The sequence below is a fragment of the Nilaparvata lugens genome, chromosome 12, assembly GCF_014356525.2.
Source record: "Nilaparvata lugens isolate BPH chromosome 12, ASM1435652v1, whole genome shotgun sequence".
In the NCBI taxonomy this organism is placed as follows: Eukaryota; Metazoa; Arthropoda; class Insecta; order Hemiptera; family Delphacidae; genus Nilaparvata; species Nilaparvata lugens.
Window position 1 is genome coordinate 2,784,643 of NC_052515.1, and position 18,272 is coordinate 2,802,914.

At 32.0% G+C, this 18,272-nt stretch overlaps 1 protein-coding gene across 1 annotated transcript in view; it reads left to right on the forward strand.

The window, feature by feature from the left end:
- LOC111057660 (allatostatin-A) overlaps positions 1–5,466 on the forward strand; it is a 201,239-nt gene extending 195,773 nt beyond the window's left edge. The window contains exon 6 of the mRNA XM_039438647.1: positions 4,559–5,466. Coding sequence (XP_039294581.1) covers positions 4,559–4,708 — 150 coding nt within the window. The 3' untranslated portion in view covers positions 4,709–5,466. The remainder of the gene's footprint in view (positions 1–4,558) is intronic.
- The last annotated feature ends 12,806 nt before the right edge of the window (positions 5,467–18,272 follow it).

The window sequence follows — 18,272 nt, forward strand, 5'->3', positions numbered from 1 at the left end:
AATGCTCTTCCAACTGGTGAAAGGTACTAAGCTCTGATGTTGATATTTTCATGGATACAGCTGATTCAAAAAGCATCAAGTCAGGTTGTGTTGTTTTATTTCAGGAGAAAAGCACTATAAGAGGACTTAGTTACCGTATTTCACTCAAACTTACCGCACATTCTTGATCAAGTGAAACGCATTAAGTCGACTTGGTGCGTTTCACCAGCAACACGAATCTTATTATTTATAACACAGATAATTAGAGTGAAAACATGCAAACTTTCAAAATAGTTTTTCTCAAAACTATCATTTTTGACGTTGTGCCATCTGCTTGTAAGCTGACGAGTGTCTTCAACATTGTATACCGGTATCAATACACCTCATGAACCTAATAGCATTATTGTAAAAAAAATTGTAAAAATTCCATTTATTACAAGTAATGGGAGATTAGTTAAGTAGGTGAGTTTATGGTTCAAAGATCAATAGACAGATTACAAGATAAATAAGAGGAGACGGCCTTCTATATAGTTACAAAGTGAAACAATGCCTGTTCATGATATCCGCCCAAATGGAGTATCACTGTTGTATTGAAGCTAACCTAACCTCACCCTAACCCCAACCTAACCTAACCTCAAATAAGTTCCATTCCATTGGGCGTCGATGATTCGATTATTGTTGCTCCCATCCCAACTCAAACAAGAGCGAAGTGTGCTTCCATATCTCCAGCTCTAAGCCCAAAAGGCATTTCAAAGTTATTAAATGCCAACTCGGCTCAGTGCTCTAATTCATCTCTATCTGTACATCTCTGTGTGTGTGAAGATCATCATCTGATCTCTATGTGTATACATCTCTATGTTCAGTGTAACATACACGCCTACCTCTGACGTGCAGTGAGATATGATTCAATTCATACTGCCAGTAGGATATGGTATCTCCTTATGTGAATGTTTAGATCATTTCCTACAGTCATCTATATATATAAAAGCGAAATGGCACTCACCCACTGACTGACTGACTCACTCACTCACTCACTCACTCACTCACTCACTCACTCACTCACTCACTCACTCACTCACTCGCATAACTAAAAATCTACCGGACCAAAAACGTTCAAATTTGGTAGGTATGTTCAGTTGGCCCTTTAGAGGCGCACTAAGAAATCTTTGCAATATTTTAACTCTAAGGGTTGTTTTAAGGGTTTAAAGTTCGTCTTTTAGCATGTTTATTCTTCTTCTCCCAATCTCTTAATTATAATTGAAATTTCCATATCATATGTTACTATAGAACTATAATCTAGATAGAGTACCTCTTCGAAACAGTTGTTAACTGGCAACTAAATTAATAATTTTGTCAGGTTGGCATTAAGTTGAGTTGACTTTGTTAGGTTGGCACCAAGTTGAAGATTTAAATGCATTTATCGCAGAAAAATTGATTGGGCACTGCTACTTCAATCCTGGGAATATTATATTACTAGCCGTTAGGCTCGCTTCGCTCGCCATATCCGTTTAGCCAGACATTGAGTCTGGACCCCCGACTGGATTGTTCTAACATATGATAAAAATGCTCAAATGAAAAATGCAGGCGAGCGAAGCGAGCCTGCTGATCTCATTCTCGGACGATCCAGTCGGGGGTCCAGGGGGCGGAGCCCCCTGGCTAGACGGATATGGCGAGCGAAGCGAGCCTGACGGCTAGTACGATAATATAGCATATTCTTCTCCTTCTTCTTCTAGTTCTTCTTCTTTTTCTTCTTCTTCTTCTTCTTCTTCTTCTTCTTCTTCTTCTTCTTCTTCTTCTTCGATAATGGAGGAGATTATTCACTACACACTGCCAGTATATTCCGCCAGTATGAATGCTTCCCATATACCTACAACCAATGTCGACAATATACAGTAATAATCTCAACCTAAATCTCTGAAAATTCATTATAAATCATTTAAAAATAGTTGCTGAAATATATAATAGTTTCTTGCTTGATAAAGTATGATTGATTATTTTAAACGAGAATGAACAGTATTGATATTACATCAATAAACCTGTAAGAGCTACCCCTCTATAGAAGCCATTGACAAAACAGAGGATCGGCAACGTTGTTTTCCGGTCTTTCTCCACTGCCATTACAACGTGGACCTCACTATAGGAAAGGATAAGGCTATCTGCTTTGTCAAATGATAGACAAGAAAAGGAACACTACTATTAATCAAATACTACCATTATAACGTGGACCTCTCTATGCAACAATGAAGCTGCAAACACTTGTTGCATGCCTTTTCTATGCAACATAAAACAAGTCAATATATTATATGTATAGCAACAAGCCAACATAATAGCGTTCAGGATTCAATCGTGCATCCATCATGCCTTGAACAAAGTCCAGTATAACAAAGTCCATTAAGCCCAAAGCCCCCACATTAGTGTTGCAATTAATTTTGAAAGCCCATAAATTATTGAGCAAGGAATCACAAAGTGAATTACTGACACTAATACGCCTTCGGGCTCTGAACAATATTAGCTGCCAGATATCGAATATATTATAATATATGATGTTACATAGAATATAATTATAATAAAGTTATATGTCATCAGTAGCAGAGGTTAATTGAATTATTACTTCGATGAATAGATCTATCTATCTACTATAGTGAGGTTCACGTTATAATTGCTGTGGAGAAAGATAGCAGAACAATGTTGCCGAACCTCTGGCTTGTCAATGCTTTCTATAGACGGTAGCTGATACAGGTTTATTGATGTTATATTAACTGTTCATTCACGCTTAGAATAATCAATTATATTTTATCAAGCAAGAAATTATATTTTTCAATAATTTCATAATAATTAAGATGAAATGTTTTGTTAATCAATTTCCAATTCTACATCGTTAAAAAACGATCTGGCAACAGAGCAAAGCGAGAAAGAGATAGCGCTATCCGCTTTGTTGAATGATAGACGAGGATAGCGATACCATTGCTAATCGAACACTGCCTTTATAACGTGGACCTCACTATAGCTTTATATTCTAGTTTGATCATGCTTATCTGGGAGTGAAAAGCTTGCTGTCAGATAGTTTGTTATTATATAGAATTATGTTTGAATTGATATTTTGAATTAAATTGGAATTAATATATGTTTATGACGTGATTTAATAATCATACACTTGATTGATCAATGGAGATGTCTGCTATTGGATATTATAGATATGTCAGCAAAAATTAGACGCAATTAAAATATTATATGGTGAGGTCCACGTGACCATGACAGTGGAAATGATAGGACGGCATGCTTGTCGATTTTCTTTTTCTATCGCCGTTTATAGTAGATAGCTTTGCTTCAAGTCATCCCTATATATCTGATTTAGTATTAATTATTGATTATGATCAATAATAATGTAATTTGTTGAGAAAATATTCTGTAATTGAAGAAACTTGGAGTGTCAAAAGTTTACAACATCAATATTCACTCTACAAACTTAATCAATACTGTATATTTCTACCTAATTCAATAATGCATTTTAATAATTGAAATTGAATATTCTGTTAATTGATGTTGCTATATTTGTGTAGCCTCTTTAAACGATTTTGCAATGATGTAGTCAGAAAAGGAAAGAGCTATCTGCTTTGTCTAATGACAGACTAGGATAGCAAACCAATGCTAATCAGGTGCTAACGTTTTAACTTGAATGTCTATTTAGCTAGTGGCTTGTGTCAGACTATTCGAATTCATTTCACCTACCTTTAAATACTTAATACTAATTAATAATACTATAATCGTACCGCTTCATTGTAGGCTACTGTGATTTATTTATTTATTAATTAAGTTCCACAATTTTTATTATTGGTATAGAGACTCCCTGACGGAAATCCCAGCTCGCTTGAATCCTATATATAATTCAAGCAGTCAAGGGACCTCACGACTGTCATATATCAGCCGGGTCCGACAGTTGAACATGAGTAGTGTATAATATTATTGTGAATATTGATGAATCTAAGCCGTCAAAGGGCTACACGACTGTTATATATACTAGCTGTGACCGTCAGCTCATCGTTCAACCATCAGTTCAATCAGTTCAACTGATTGTGAATTTTCATTTTAAAAAGTCTCATAAAAATTTATATTTCAGTCCATTGTCCAAGTTCTATTCATCTTTCCATTTGAATCATCATAAATAGAAACGTTTGTATTATGAATCATATTACTGTATTATTTATTTACTGTATTACTATTATATTATTCATCCCTCATCATCGCCTAGGCTTAAAATACTTGTAGAAAGTTGCATTTGTGGAAAAATAGATTAATTACTGCATAATGAGTATATTTTAAATATTCAATGGAAAGATCTATATGAATAGATCTAGGGACTTCTGCTACTGTAAATATTAATCAAATAACTAAATAGCAAATGGACATTTGAAGAATGAAACAGTACAAAAACTGTGCTCAAAAAAGCTTTCACTGGATATTTGAAATAATATTATTTTTATTTTAATAATCAATAGATCTAATCCTTGAGGTGGAGAATAAGAATAATTTATTTATCTTAAATAAATAAAATGAATAAATTCTGATTTTCTCTCCACAGATCTCGAACGAAGCCCTGGATGATGTGGAGAGCGCTCTAGCCAACTCTGAGAAAATCCCCGCCTCCATGTTGGTCGGGGGTCACAAGAGCAACACCAGGAAACGAGACACCTCTGCAACTGCCGAGGCAACCAGCCATCAGCGACGTTAATTAATTATTATTAAATTATTAGATATTTACACTCATTAAATCGAGAAATGATGACAAAAATATTAATAACTAACTAAACATACAGATCCGTCATAACAGTTCAGTTTCACTGGAGTGTATTGCTTTATTTTTACAAATTTGTTTTTTGTTGTACCTACTCACAATATTATATTATACTATTTATCATAGTTCCAAGTTTGTTGATTGAGAAAATAACTAAATATACAGATCAAACAGTTTTGTTCAATTGGAGTATATTGCTTTCTTTCTACAAATTTGTTTTTTTAGTACCTACCCACAATATTATATTATATTATTTATTATAGTTCTAAATTTGTCGATTGAGAAAATAACTAAATATACAGTTCCAACAGTTCTGTTTCCTTGGAGTATATTGCTTTCTTTTTACAAATTTGTTTCTGTAGTAGCCTACCTATCCAAAATAATATTACGGTATATATTTTTTATTATAATTCCAAATTTTTTGATAGAGGAAATAACCAAATATACAGATCCAACAGTTTTGTTTAATTGGAGTATATTGCTTTCTTTCTACAAATTTATTTTTGTAGTACCCCCGATATCAAATTCTATCATTCATTATAGTTCCAAATTTATTGATTGAGAAAATAACCAAATATACAGATCCAACAGTTTTGTTTAATTGGAGTATATATTGCTTTCTTTCTACAAATTTATTTTTGTAGTACTCACAATATTATATTATTCATAATTCTACTGAATTTGTTGATTGAGTATATGTATAACAGATCCGTCATAACTTAATTTTTAAACATAAGCTATTTTTGGACAATTACTATATAAATTTGGGAAAGGAACAGTTTTGGGCTTTAAGCCTGTTGTTCCTTTCCCAATCATTCATAGTTGAGAATAAAAATTGTATGTACCAATGTATAAATAAATAAATAACAGTACCTACTAACGTTTTTTTGGAGTATATTGCTCTCTCTCTCAGCTGTTGTTTCATACCTAGAATATTTATCCTAATTCAATACCGTACGAGATATTTCAACTAATTTCAACTAATTAAATTAAGAAGATGATGACAAAAATATGAATAAATGACTAAGCAAACGTTCCGTCATAACAGTACATTCAGTTTCGTTGGACTATATTGCTCTCTCCTTGAAGTACTTTTAATATTATTTTATTAATCATAATCTCAAATTTGTTGATAGAGTAAATAACCAAACATACAGTCTCTCTTTTCTCCAGGGATACTCTTGAATATAAAACAATCTTCGAAAGGATACTTGGATTTCTATATTTTTATTAAACTCTCAATTAGCCTGTTTTTTCTTTTCCGATTCTTGTATTTTTTGCTAACCTTATAAATAAATAAATAAATAAATTATGTAGAATTTGGGTTTGAACTATTTCTTCATCCACGGCAACTGAAGCAATTTTCATTTAAAGATAAATTAACAGACTTTTTTTAGAGTCAATACGTTATCGACAATGTGGCAAATTTCATTGATCTTGTAAACCAAAAATTTGGAACAAATTCTTTCATCCGTTATTATCTAAACATGCAAATCAGTCTTGACAGTCTAGGCTTACTGTTTCATTGGCCTATATTGCTTTCTTCTTACTAATTTCTCTTTGTAGTCTATATCTATAATATTAATCATATTTACAATTTTTTATTGAGTACATTATAATTAAAATTGATTATGGAAATATGGTAACTAACTGAGCAGATCAGTCTTAACAGTAGGCCTATAGGTTTACTGTTTCATTGGCCTATATTGCTTCCTTTTTAGGTACTGTAATCTATTTTTGTAGTGACTAAAATATTATTTATCATAATTACGAATTTTTATTGAGTACACTGTAATTAAAATTGATTATAGAAATATGGTAACTAACTGAACATACAGATCTGTCTTAATAATACTGATTCATTGGCCTATATTGCTTTTTTCAACTAATTTCTGCTTGTAGTCTACCTAAAATATTTATCATTTTTAAGAATTTTTATTGAGTACACTGTAATTAAAATTGATTATAGAAATATGATAACTAACTGAACATACAGATCTGTCTCAATAATACTGATTCATTGGCCTATATTGCTTTTTTCAACTAATTTCTACTTGTAGTCTACCTAAAATATTTATAATTTTTACGAATTTTTATTGAGTAGACCTACACTGTAATTAAAATTGATTATAGAAATATGGTAACTAACTGAACATACAGGATCCGTCTTAATAGTTCCATTTCATTAGAATTTAATGTTTTCTTTTTACAAATTTGTTTTCATTTAAAAAAACTGCAAGAGATCAGGTCTTTCAGTGAAATTATATCAATTTATCAAATAACTATCTAGGTAGGTACTTCAATTATTGTATCGTTTTATAGTTTTGATCATATCATTCGTCTGAGCAAAACTTAGAAAGGTGTAGCCTACTCATATTTATAATATCCTCTAATGTTAGTTGGATTTCTATTATTTCTATGATTATAATTGAATTGTGTAGTCTAGGTAGTAATTTTGTTACATACTGACCTCTTTCAAATGTATGAGAAATTACAGAAACTTCGAAAACAATATTTATGTTGCAGATTTTATTGAGAAGATGAACTACCGTATCTATAAATATTGAAGAATAAATTGGCAACCTAATCAGTTTAATACTACCATATTGATTGTGTCTGTAGGAGTCATCTATCCTTTATTAATTCGTTTATCAACTATTATGACAACACTACAGTCTATAAATATTGAAGAATAAATTGGCAACCTAGTCAATTTAATACTACCATATTGATCGTGTCTGTAGGAGTCATCTATCCTTTATTAATTCGTTTTTCAACTATTTGAAATATATATGAACTATATTTGAAATAATAGTTATTAAAAACTAGTAGTCACGTTTCAATTACTATTATTCAGAATATTAGATTGTAGTGTCGTCATAATAGTTCAAAAACGAATTATTAACTTGCAGTTCGTCATGGATTGCAAAATTTTTGTTTATTCTTCATTTTTTTTTACAAAACCACCTCAATTTAATCATCGGGAGAAAAAAGTAAAAGATTACCTTGAGCTATCTCCCTCCCAAATTTAGTATTAAGATGATAGACAGAGTCCGAAATAAGTTCATAATATAATAGTTATATGAGTTATTCATTGTAGTTCGAATTTAATCAATTATTTGAAAATTTGAAATCTCCATAGAGGAATTACTCCAAAATTATAATTATTCCTTATTCCCAAAACAACCAAGTAATTCAATTATTACAGAAAACTAAATGGGATTCAAAACATTTCACGAAAAAATACAGTCTAATTATCAATTTAATGTAGGCTACCAAATACACCTCAATCATGAAAAATACAGGGATTCAATTATTCTTCATTTAAAAATACATTTGAGACCAGGAAGAATGACAACCTTTAATATTGATCTCTTAACACATTATCAAATGAACAATGGATAAAACAGTAATACTACAAAAAATATTAGTATTCAAAATCTCTCTTTAAAGAAAATTGAAGAATTTATGTGTATCTCCCAACTTATTAATAAATTCTCTACCATTTGGGAAAGTAATAGGCTACTTTTGTAGCATTTACAATACACCAATTCTATTATGGATTATTATAAATGAGAATGAGCTTCTCATAGTAAGATGCCCATATACTAATTGCTAACAGGAAAGAAATTGGTTTATAATTGATTCATAATCTAGAAGTGTACAATACAGTACCTACGGTATGCAGTTTATATGAAAAGTCTCTCATAAATCGCCATTTGAATATACTACTGTAATTGATTTGAAGTGGTCAGTATTTTAGTTCAAAATTTCCCATTAATAAGTTTATACAGAGCATTCTATGAGTAAACCACATTGTGAATTGAAAATAGAAACTATATTACCCAGCATTCGCTTATTTATTTATTCATTCATTTATTTATTTAGTCCTGTACAATTATTACACTTATATGAGAAGAAAATATAAATTTTACGAGGTTCAGTATTTGTCAAAAGTACCTATTTTGTGAATTTATGAATAAGTTCATCCAGAACATTCTATGAGTAAAAAAAATCATATCTATGAATCAAAAATAAAATCTATATCTTATCCATCAGTTAAAAAAGAAATATGAATGTTACGAGGTATTCAGTTCTGTCAATCTCAGAACTGGAAACTTTGATATATTTTTGTCGTTTCTTAAAAATAATAAATAATATGGAATTTATTATTATACATGTTCTAGCTAGGTTTAAGAAATATAGTGATGTATCTATAAATATTTGATTAATAAAGACTATTATTATTTATTCAGGCATGCAAATTTGATCAATTCCTTTACCACATCTACTCTAATAGGCTTATACTTAATTTGTGTTTATTATTAACTTGCAGTTCGTCATGGATTGCAAAATTTTTGTTTATTCTTCATTTTTATTTTACAAAAAACACCTCAATTTAATCATCGGGAGAAAAAAGTAAAAGATTACTATAGTGAGGTCCACGTTATAAAGGCGGTGTTTAATTAGAAATGGTATTGCTATCCTTGTCTATCATACAACAAAGCTGATAGCGCTATCTCTTTCTCGCTTTACTCTGTTGCCAGATCGTCTTTTAACAATGTCGAATTAACAATTAATTAGCAAAATATTTCATCTTAGTTATGAAAATTCGTAATGAAATAATTGAAAAATACAATTTCTTGCTCAATAAAATATAATCTATTATAAACGAGATTGAACAGTTAATATTACATCAATAAACGTGTATCAGCTACCGTCTATAGAAGGCATTGACAAGCCAGAGTATCGGCTACGTTGTTCTCCTATCTTTTTCCACTGCCATCATAACGTGGACTCACTATAGAGGTAATAGGAAAAAATGATAAGTATAAGAAAGGTAAAGTAATTTTATAGACTACCCATGAATCAGTTTCTGTATAAGTGACAGTAACTGTAGAGAGAGGTAAAGTATAAGAAAAAAGAAGTATAAGAGAGTTAATGTTGGATTATTACAGAAATATTCAATTGGAGAGATTGTCTAGTATGGATGATAATAAGTAGATAATTATTATTGAACGAAAATCCAAATTAAATGCTGCAAATCACCCCGAAGATTTGAATGAATGCAATATCTCAGTAATTTCCACCTGATATAAGATAGTTTTGTTTTCTTTGCAAAACCGAAGGCGATAATGAATGATAGAGATGGTACGGCACATGAAATAATTCATTTATTTAAATAATTCTCGGTGCAGGAAATAATTGAAAAGAATAAGAGGTTAATTATGGATTATTTAAAAATATTTAGGCCTAATTATGGGAGATTTGAATCTACAATAATTCCAAAGACATTAATAAATGCTGGAGATAATACTTGAAATAATGGAAGAATAAGAGGTTCATTATGGATTATTCAAAAATATTTAATTAGGGGAGATTTGAATCTACAAATCCAAAGACATTGATAAATTTTAGAAATAATAGCCTACATGAAATACTTGGAAGAATAATGGATTATTCAAAAAAATATTCAATTGGAGACATTCAATTACATATTTAATCGGTATACAAGTTCAAAGTCAATGAATGCTAGACATAATAGATGAAATAATTGAAAGAATAATAAGAGGTTACTTATGGAAATATTTGATCAGGGGAGATTTGAATTTACAAATCTAAATACATTAATAAATGAAAAAATCAAAGGTTGATATGGATTTATTTCAAGAATGTTGAATTGGAGATATTTTCCATATTAAAGGATCTACAGATCCTGAGCCAAAATTGGATGCTAGAGATAATACATAACATAATTGAAAGATGATTATTGAGAGGTTGATGATTATTGACATAATTTAAGAGGATGATTATTGATTATTTCAAAATAGTTGAACAAAAGCAAACGTCTAATTTATGATGAATCTTAAAAAAACTAAAATCAATAATGAATGCTACAAGTAATAATTTATTTTATGTGTTAGGGCATATTAATATGTACCTAGTGTGTCGTTCATATTTGTATTGATAGTATGACGTACATATCATACTTGATATGTATGACTACCGGTATTGTGAATTAGAAATAGGCTACTATACCAGCCATGGCAAAAAAAAAATGAATTCAGTTGAATAGAAGTCGGTGGAAAAAACTAACAACTTTGCCGTTCTTCTATTTAAACTGTCATCTATATATATAAAAGCGAAATGACACTCACTCACTGATTGACTGACTGACTGACTGACTCACTCACTCACTCACATAACTAAAAATCTACCGGACCAAAAACGTTCAAATTTGGTAGGTATGTTCAGTTGGCCCTTTAGATGCGCACTAAGAAATCTTTTGGCAATATTTTAACTCTAAGTGTTGTTTTTAAGGGTTTAAAGTTCGTCTTTTAGCATGTATATTCTTCTTCTCCCAATCTCTTAATTATAATTGAAATTTCCATATCATATGTTACTATAGAACTATAATTTAGATAGAGTACCTCTTCGAAACAGTTGTTAACTGGCAACTAAATTAATAATTTTGTCAGGTTGGCATTAAGTTGAGTTGACTTTGTTAGGTTGGCACCAAGTTGAAGATTTAAATGCATTTATCGCGGAAAAATTGATTGGGCACTGCTACTTCAATCCTGGGAATATTATATTACTAGCAGTCAGGCTCGCTTCGCTCGCCATATCCGTTTAGCCAGCCGTTTAGTCTGGACCCCCGACTGGATTGTCCTAACATAAGATAAAAATGCCCAAATGAAAAATGCAGGCGAGCGAAGCGAGCCTGCTGAACTCATTCTTGGACGATCCAGTCAGGGGTCCAAGGGGCGGAGCCCCCTGGCTAGACGGATATGGCGAGCGAAGCGAGCCTGACGGCTAGTACTGTAGATATTATGAACTAGAATATTGAAAAAATCGGCAAAACTGGAAAGATCATGTTGAAAAGATGGAGAGCGACAGGATTCCCAGGGCAGTCATGTTGTATAACCCGGTTGGGAGGAGAAGTGTGGGCAGACCCCGTGAAAGATGGATGTGATGATGAGTTTGAAGTCGGAACAGGCAAATTGCCTAATCCTTGTAGGAAGACGACGACGATATTATGAACATTCTCTAGGCCTAATATTAGACATATCGGATAAAAATGTTGGAAGATGAAAATATAGTTCCAATTATGTTTAATAACATAAATGTTATAGAATGAACTCAGTTTCTTTATAGTAATAGCTGGGCCCTTATAGTAATACTTATTAGTAATCAGTGCACAATTTATTATTGCAACTCAAATTTTTGTTGCTTGTTCACAAGATATGAGCTCCCTTTTTACATTGTGGTGATTAAAAAGTGAAACTGGAGACTGATTGATTGAGTACTTTATTTATGTAGATTACAATATATACTGGCTTATACACTTATATACAATAGCTTACAATACAGCAAAATTATAGATGAATTTACATAATATAGACTAAGAAAATAATTATTGAAAGTATATGATATGAAAAAGTAATTTGTAATATAATAACTATGGATAATTATATTGTTATGCATCTACATAAATTTGCGGAGCTTTGGATCAATGTCCATTCTTCGGAAAGAATATTAAAAATATCCTCCCCACTAACTCTCTACCAAAAAATAGAGTTCAAGACTCTTATCTTTTGTCTGTGATGTTAATAGATCCTAGATCCAAGAATCCTTATTTCTTGATTTATTTAGAATAGCCTAGGCCTACTTCATTACATATAAATGAATGTAATTTTTTGTAATGAAAACACTAATTCAAATTGTCAACCACTTTTAAAATTATTTTATGTGTTCTACTATAAAAAGTGGTTGACAATTTAAATTTGTGTTTTTATTATGGAAAAGTACCTCAACATCACTCACAACACAACTGTAAGGTAATTTTTTGTTGTAATCTAGACACTGTGCAAAAATTTCCACGTAAATATTTGAAGAACACTTAATTATTGATAAGAAATGCAGTTGGGTAACTGCAGCAATTTCTAATAAGATCTTTCACCTTCTATTTCTGGATGATTGCTTTTTTATATTTTCCGAACTGAGATGTATTAACACATTGTTTTTATGATTTATACAACTACATGCTGTCAATTATCGACTGCATGGTTTTTATACAACATAAAAATAGTGTTTCATTTCTATTTGAAAATTTCTAAAGCCCACCTTAAGTTTGACAGTTTTAAATCATTATTATTCTATAGAAACTACTTCTAAATCACACTGTAAGTAAATAGTTTTGCAAGAAAACCCATCCTTCTCACTTAATAAATCTAAAGTTCCCGATTATTTCCCAATGCATTCATTCAAGTATAGGTACCGTACCTACAGTTTCAGTTTAATGAAACAAAATGATAAATCCTTCATTTGGCGGAGTTGGGACTTATACTGGAACTCTCTACCACTCGACCTTTGTGTAGTACAGTTTACCTTGTGAAGAAATACCGCCACTCGCAGACCACATATAAGTTTCTCGGCTGACATCATTAGACGCCTTAAGGATACCTTGAGGACATCTTAAGGATCCCTCAAGGACATCTTACGGTGGGGCTAGAACAGCACCGTAGGGTACAGCGCAACAATGAACAGCTGACGTTGAAGTTTTATCACGTGGTGTCAAATAAAGGAATCATGTTTACTCTCACACACACACTCTAATAACTTTCGCAAACTTGACTTTCTGTATAAAGTGAGGTGCACGTTATAATGGCAGAATTTGATCAGCATTGGTGTTGCTATCCTTGTCTATCATTTGACAAAGCAGATAGCGCTATCCTTTCCTAGCTCCGCAAAGTTGCCAGATAGTTTTTAACAATGTAGAAATATAGTTAATAAACAAAATACCGTATTTGATCTCATCATTAGATCATTCAAAAAAATTGTTTCTGACAAATTAATACAATTGATTATTTCAAACAAGGATGAACAGTTTTAATATATCACATCAGATAGAAGGTGAAATTATACTGAAAAGCCTTCTACTATTATAATTATTATTTCTCCTTGTTCTTACAACATTTCTTTATAGAAGTAGGTACAGCAGTTTCTGGAAAACTTCAGGCTGTATTATCGTACTTGTTAATACTGCTAGATTTGAAACACTATAAAAGATATCGAGTAGCCTTCCATTTTATATCAAATACTGAAAAGCTTTCTTCTACAATTATATTATTTCTCCTTGTTCTTACAACATTTCTTTATAGAAGTAGGTACAGCAGATTTCTAAAAACGTCTGGAAAACTTCAGTCTGTATTACCGTACTTGTTAATACTGCTAGATTTGAAACACTATAGAAGATATCGAGTACCCTTCCATTTTATATCAAATAGAATAAAATAAAATTACTTGATATATTTTATTGCGTTTCAATATACTTTTCCTACAGTTACGTTGAAAAGTGGCCATTACTGCACTGATTACAGAACGCAAAGAATCACTTTTCCGCTCTAGTGCGGGAAAATTTTTTTCTGCACTCCAGATTTTCAACATGACAACGCAAAATACTTAGTGGGTTATATGGAGCAACAGTGCAGCAAAATCAAAATGAAGTTGGTAACAGTGACTGCTGTGGCTGCTATAGTGAGCAGAGGTGCAACGAGCTTAAGTAGATAACTTATAACCAACGACAACATTTTTATTCAATTTCACAATAAATTAAGGTTTTTATCAATAATAAAATTACACAGAAAAACATTTGATGCATTTCAGGCAATTTTACCCATAATTACCCACTTTTCATATTCAATGGTAACTGTAGGAAAAATTTAATGTGCAATACGTGCGCAAAGTTCCTCTGCTGCACTCAACAAACCATTCCGCCCTCGCCTACGGCTCGGGAGTAAACGTTTCTTTCGGTGCAGCAAACTGTCACTTTGCGCACTAGTTGCACAAATAACTATATACTGCTAGATTTGAAACACTATAGAAGATATCGAGTACCCTTCCATTTTATATCAAATAGAATAAAATAAAGTTACTTGATATATTTTATTGCGTTTCAATATACTTTATCAGTGGCCCTAAAAAGAAAAGTGAGTAAGGTTGATCAAATGTTATTATTCTTATCAATTTTAGTCTAAATAGAATAGCTTATCAGTCTCGAACTAGGTGCTTAAATAACAACGCAAAAAATCTGGTATGGCGCACTCACACATCTTTCCTTGCCGTTATGAAAATTGATCACCTGACGCTAGTGTTCCCGCGCATCTCAAGTCTACTATTCAAAGATTTGAGCCAGCTGGTGACAGGGCAATAACGCTGGAGACACAAATGAGGTCTGCTATCTCTTCATAGTGAATGATTTAATAGAATCAACAATAATTTGCAATTGAATAATCACATTTTCTCGAATTTAAAGCTTATTTTCAATTTTAGGTGAAAATGTTAGGTACTGAACATTAATTGTAGAGATTTTCATGCTCAATCTACTCCACTTGATTTTTTTCGTTTCAATTGTATCTGAAGCCTGATAATTGGGAATCTATCTGCATTGATGGGGCAAAGCTCCTGAAATGTTTACAGATATGGGACTTGTGGCAGTTGATAGAGCTTATCGATGACTATTTTAGGTATGAATTTGATCAAAATCGTTGGAGCCGTTTCCGAGAAAATCACGAAAAACCCTGTTTTTGACAACATTTTTGCCATTTTAGCCGCCAACTTGAATTGCATTTGATCGAAATTGTTCGTGTCGGATCCTTATAGTGAAAGGACCTTAAGTTCCAAATTTCAAGTCACTCCGTTAATTGGGAGATGAGATATCGTGTACACAGACGCACATACACTACTCATACACACACACACACACACACACACACACACACACACACACACACACACACACACACACACACACACACACACACACACACACACACACACACAGACCAATACCCTAAAACCACTTTTTTCGGACTCAGGGGACCATGAAACGTATAGAAATTTAGAAATTGAGGTACCTTAATTTTTTTCGGAAAGCAATACTTTCCTTACCTATGGTAATGGGGCAAGGAAAGTAAAAATAACGAGCGAAGCTCGGTGCCCCGATATAAGGATATAAATTACGGTTCCATCCCCAGAATAGGTAGAGTGTTTGATAAAGTTAAGTAGATTATTCATTTTCGAGTTCATTTGTGATGCGATTTATTATTTTTTGTTGTTCTTTCTCAGTTTCATGGTAACTTTATTTAGTTCGATCCAAGCAGCCCTTTTTAATTACAAGTTGAATCTTTTGGGCTTGTAACTCTACCTTCATTGTATTATCATTCATCCCATCATCATCACCTAGGCTTCAAATACTTCTAGAAAGTCGCCTTTGTAAAATAATAAAAATAAATGAATAACATCATCACCTAGGCTTAAAATACTTCTAGAAAGTCGCCTTTGTAGAATAATAAAAAATAAACTACAGTGTAATTAAGTTATAGGCCTATTACTTTTCATTTTATTCCTCTATATTTTGTATTTTTTCTATGTAATAATAAACTTGTATCCTATATTTTCCACACAGTTCACCAACCTTACAAATGAAGCCAGTTACAGTACATGGTAACACTCAAAGCATCATTAAACTTGGGTCAATTTGCAATGTCCATAACATTTCAAATCCCACTTGAAACTTTGCAACTTGTGGACGTTATCATCCAAGCACCGATATAAGCACCTGTACACATCATTGTGATAGGCTACTCACTTTAGACTGCCAGCATCAGCTGTTTAATGGGAATTATTCATGTTATAGCCTACTACAATGAGGTCCACGTTATGATGGCAGTGTTTGATTAGCAATGGTATTGCTATCCTTGTCTATCACTCAACAAAGCGGATAGCGCTATCTCTTCTCGCTTTGCTCGGTTGCCAGATCGTTTTTTAACAATGTAGAGGTATAATAATTTTTTTTATTATTTCTATTAAAACTAGTCACTAGGACTAACCATTTATTTTGTTCTCTTATTTCTTATCCTAACATATTAATTTTTATTGCTTAAGTCTTCCAGTGAAGCCTACAGTTCAACACATGGCTACAACACCAGATTTGGAAGAATCGAGGAGAGGCATAGATTGGATTTCTTTAAGAAAATAGTTATTTGTATATCTAGAGTGAAAAGTACGACTTTTTCTCCCTGAGGGAAAAGTTTGAAGCCCGAGGCGAAGCCGAGGGCAACAATTCTCCTGAGGGAGAAAAAGTATTTTTCACTCGTGATGTACCGGTACACAACATTTTTCCTCCATCTACATTTTTTTATAGAAACTGCAAATAAAATCATTTTAATAACTTACGTATTGGTGACAATGTTTCCTAACAACATAACCTAAAATCTAAAACTTTAAAACCGGCCGTCTGATTGGCACTGCCGATTGCGCTATCCATCAGTTAAAGTTGTAACAATCAGCTGGGTGTTTACCAAAAATGGCTGACTCCAGATCACGCGGTTCAGATTTGAATTGCAGATCAAAAATATTTGTTGGCTGGTATTTTGAATAGAATAAGATATTTTTAAAATTGTATAAATTTTTATTGTCTACTTATATTAAGAATATAATATCATACAAACATATATTTCATGAGTTGATCAAATTTCTGGTTGTGGTATTGAATTCAGTTGACTCAATGACAGACACCTCTTTATGCTTTCTCATCTGAGCTTAGACCTTCTAACCTATTATAATGTAAGTTTTTAAAATAGAGATGCTTCCCATGTTATTTAAATGGAGTCACTTTTACTCCCTAGGGAGTTTTACTGTTTTTTACTACCGAGGGCGAAAAAGTGACACTTTAGTATTATGTTTCAGGGAGTAAAGTAAGTACTTTAGCCAGTAGATGGAGGAAAAAACATGTTTTATGGGGAGAAAATTTTTCAATATACTTCCTAGAGAGTTGAAAGAAATAGAGGAGGTTGAATACCTACAAAAAAAATTGAAGGAATATTTGGTGGGACTATCCCTATACTCTTTGCAGGAGTATGTCAATTTGACTGCAAGATTTTAGAATCTTGTTTTTTATCAAAATGTGTGACTTCTTTGTGTGTAAAGGATGATTTTTGTGACGATATTTAATAATTCTTGTTGTAATTTGACACTGTTCAGATGTATTTGGTGCATTTTGATGAATAAAGAAATTTTCAATTCAATTCAATCTATATAATTATTTCTCTATAGTATTATTAAATAACAAAATATTTAATCTTGATTATGAAAATTCATTATGAAATGATTGAAAAATATAATTTCTTGCTTAATAAAATATAATTCATCAATTTAAACGAGAATGAACAGTTAATATTACATCAATAAACCTGTATTAGTTACCCTCCATAGAAGGCATTTACAAGACAGAAGATCGGCAACGTTTTGCTCCTATCTTTCTTCACTGCCATTATAACGTAGGCCTCACTCGTGTGTATGGACTCAGCACATAGCGATTAAAATTCAAATCAGTTGACAACTGCTTCAACAAACTTGTTTCTAACAACAAAGGATCAGTGAATATGACGTGTAGTTGGCTCTGCACTCACCGTGTGGTTCTGATACCGGTTGAATGGTC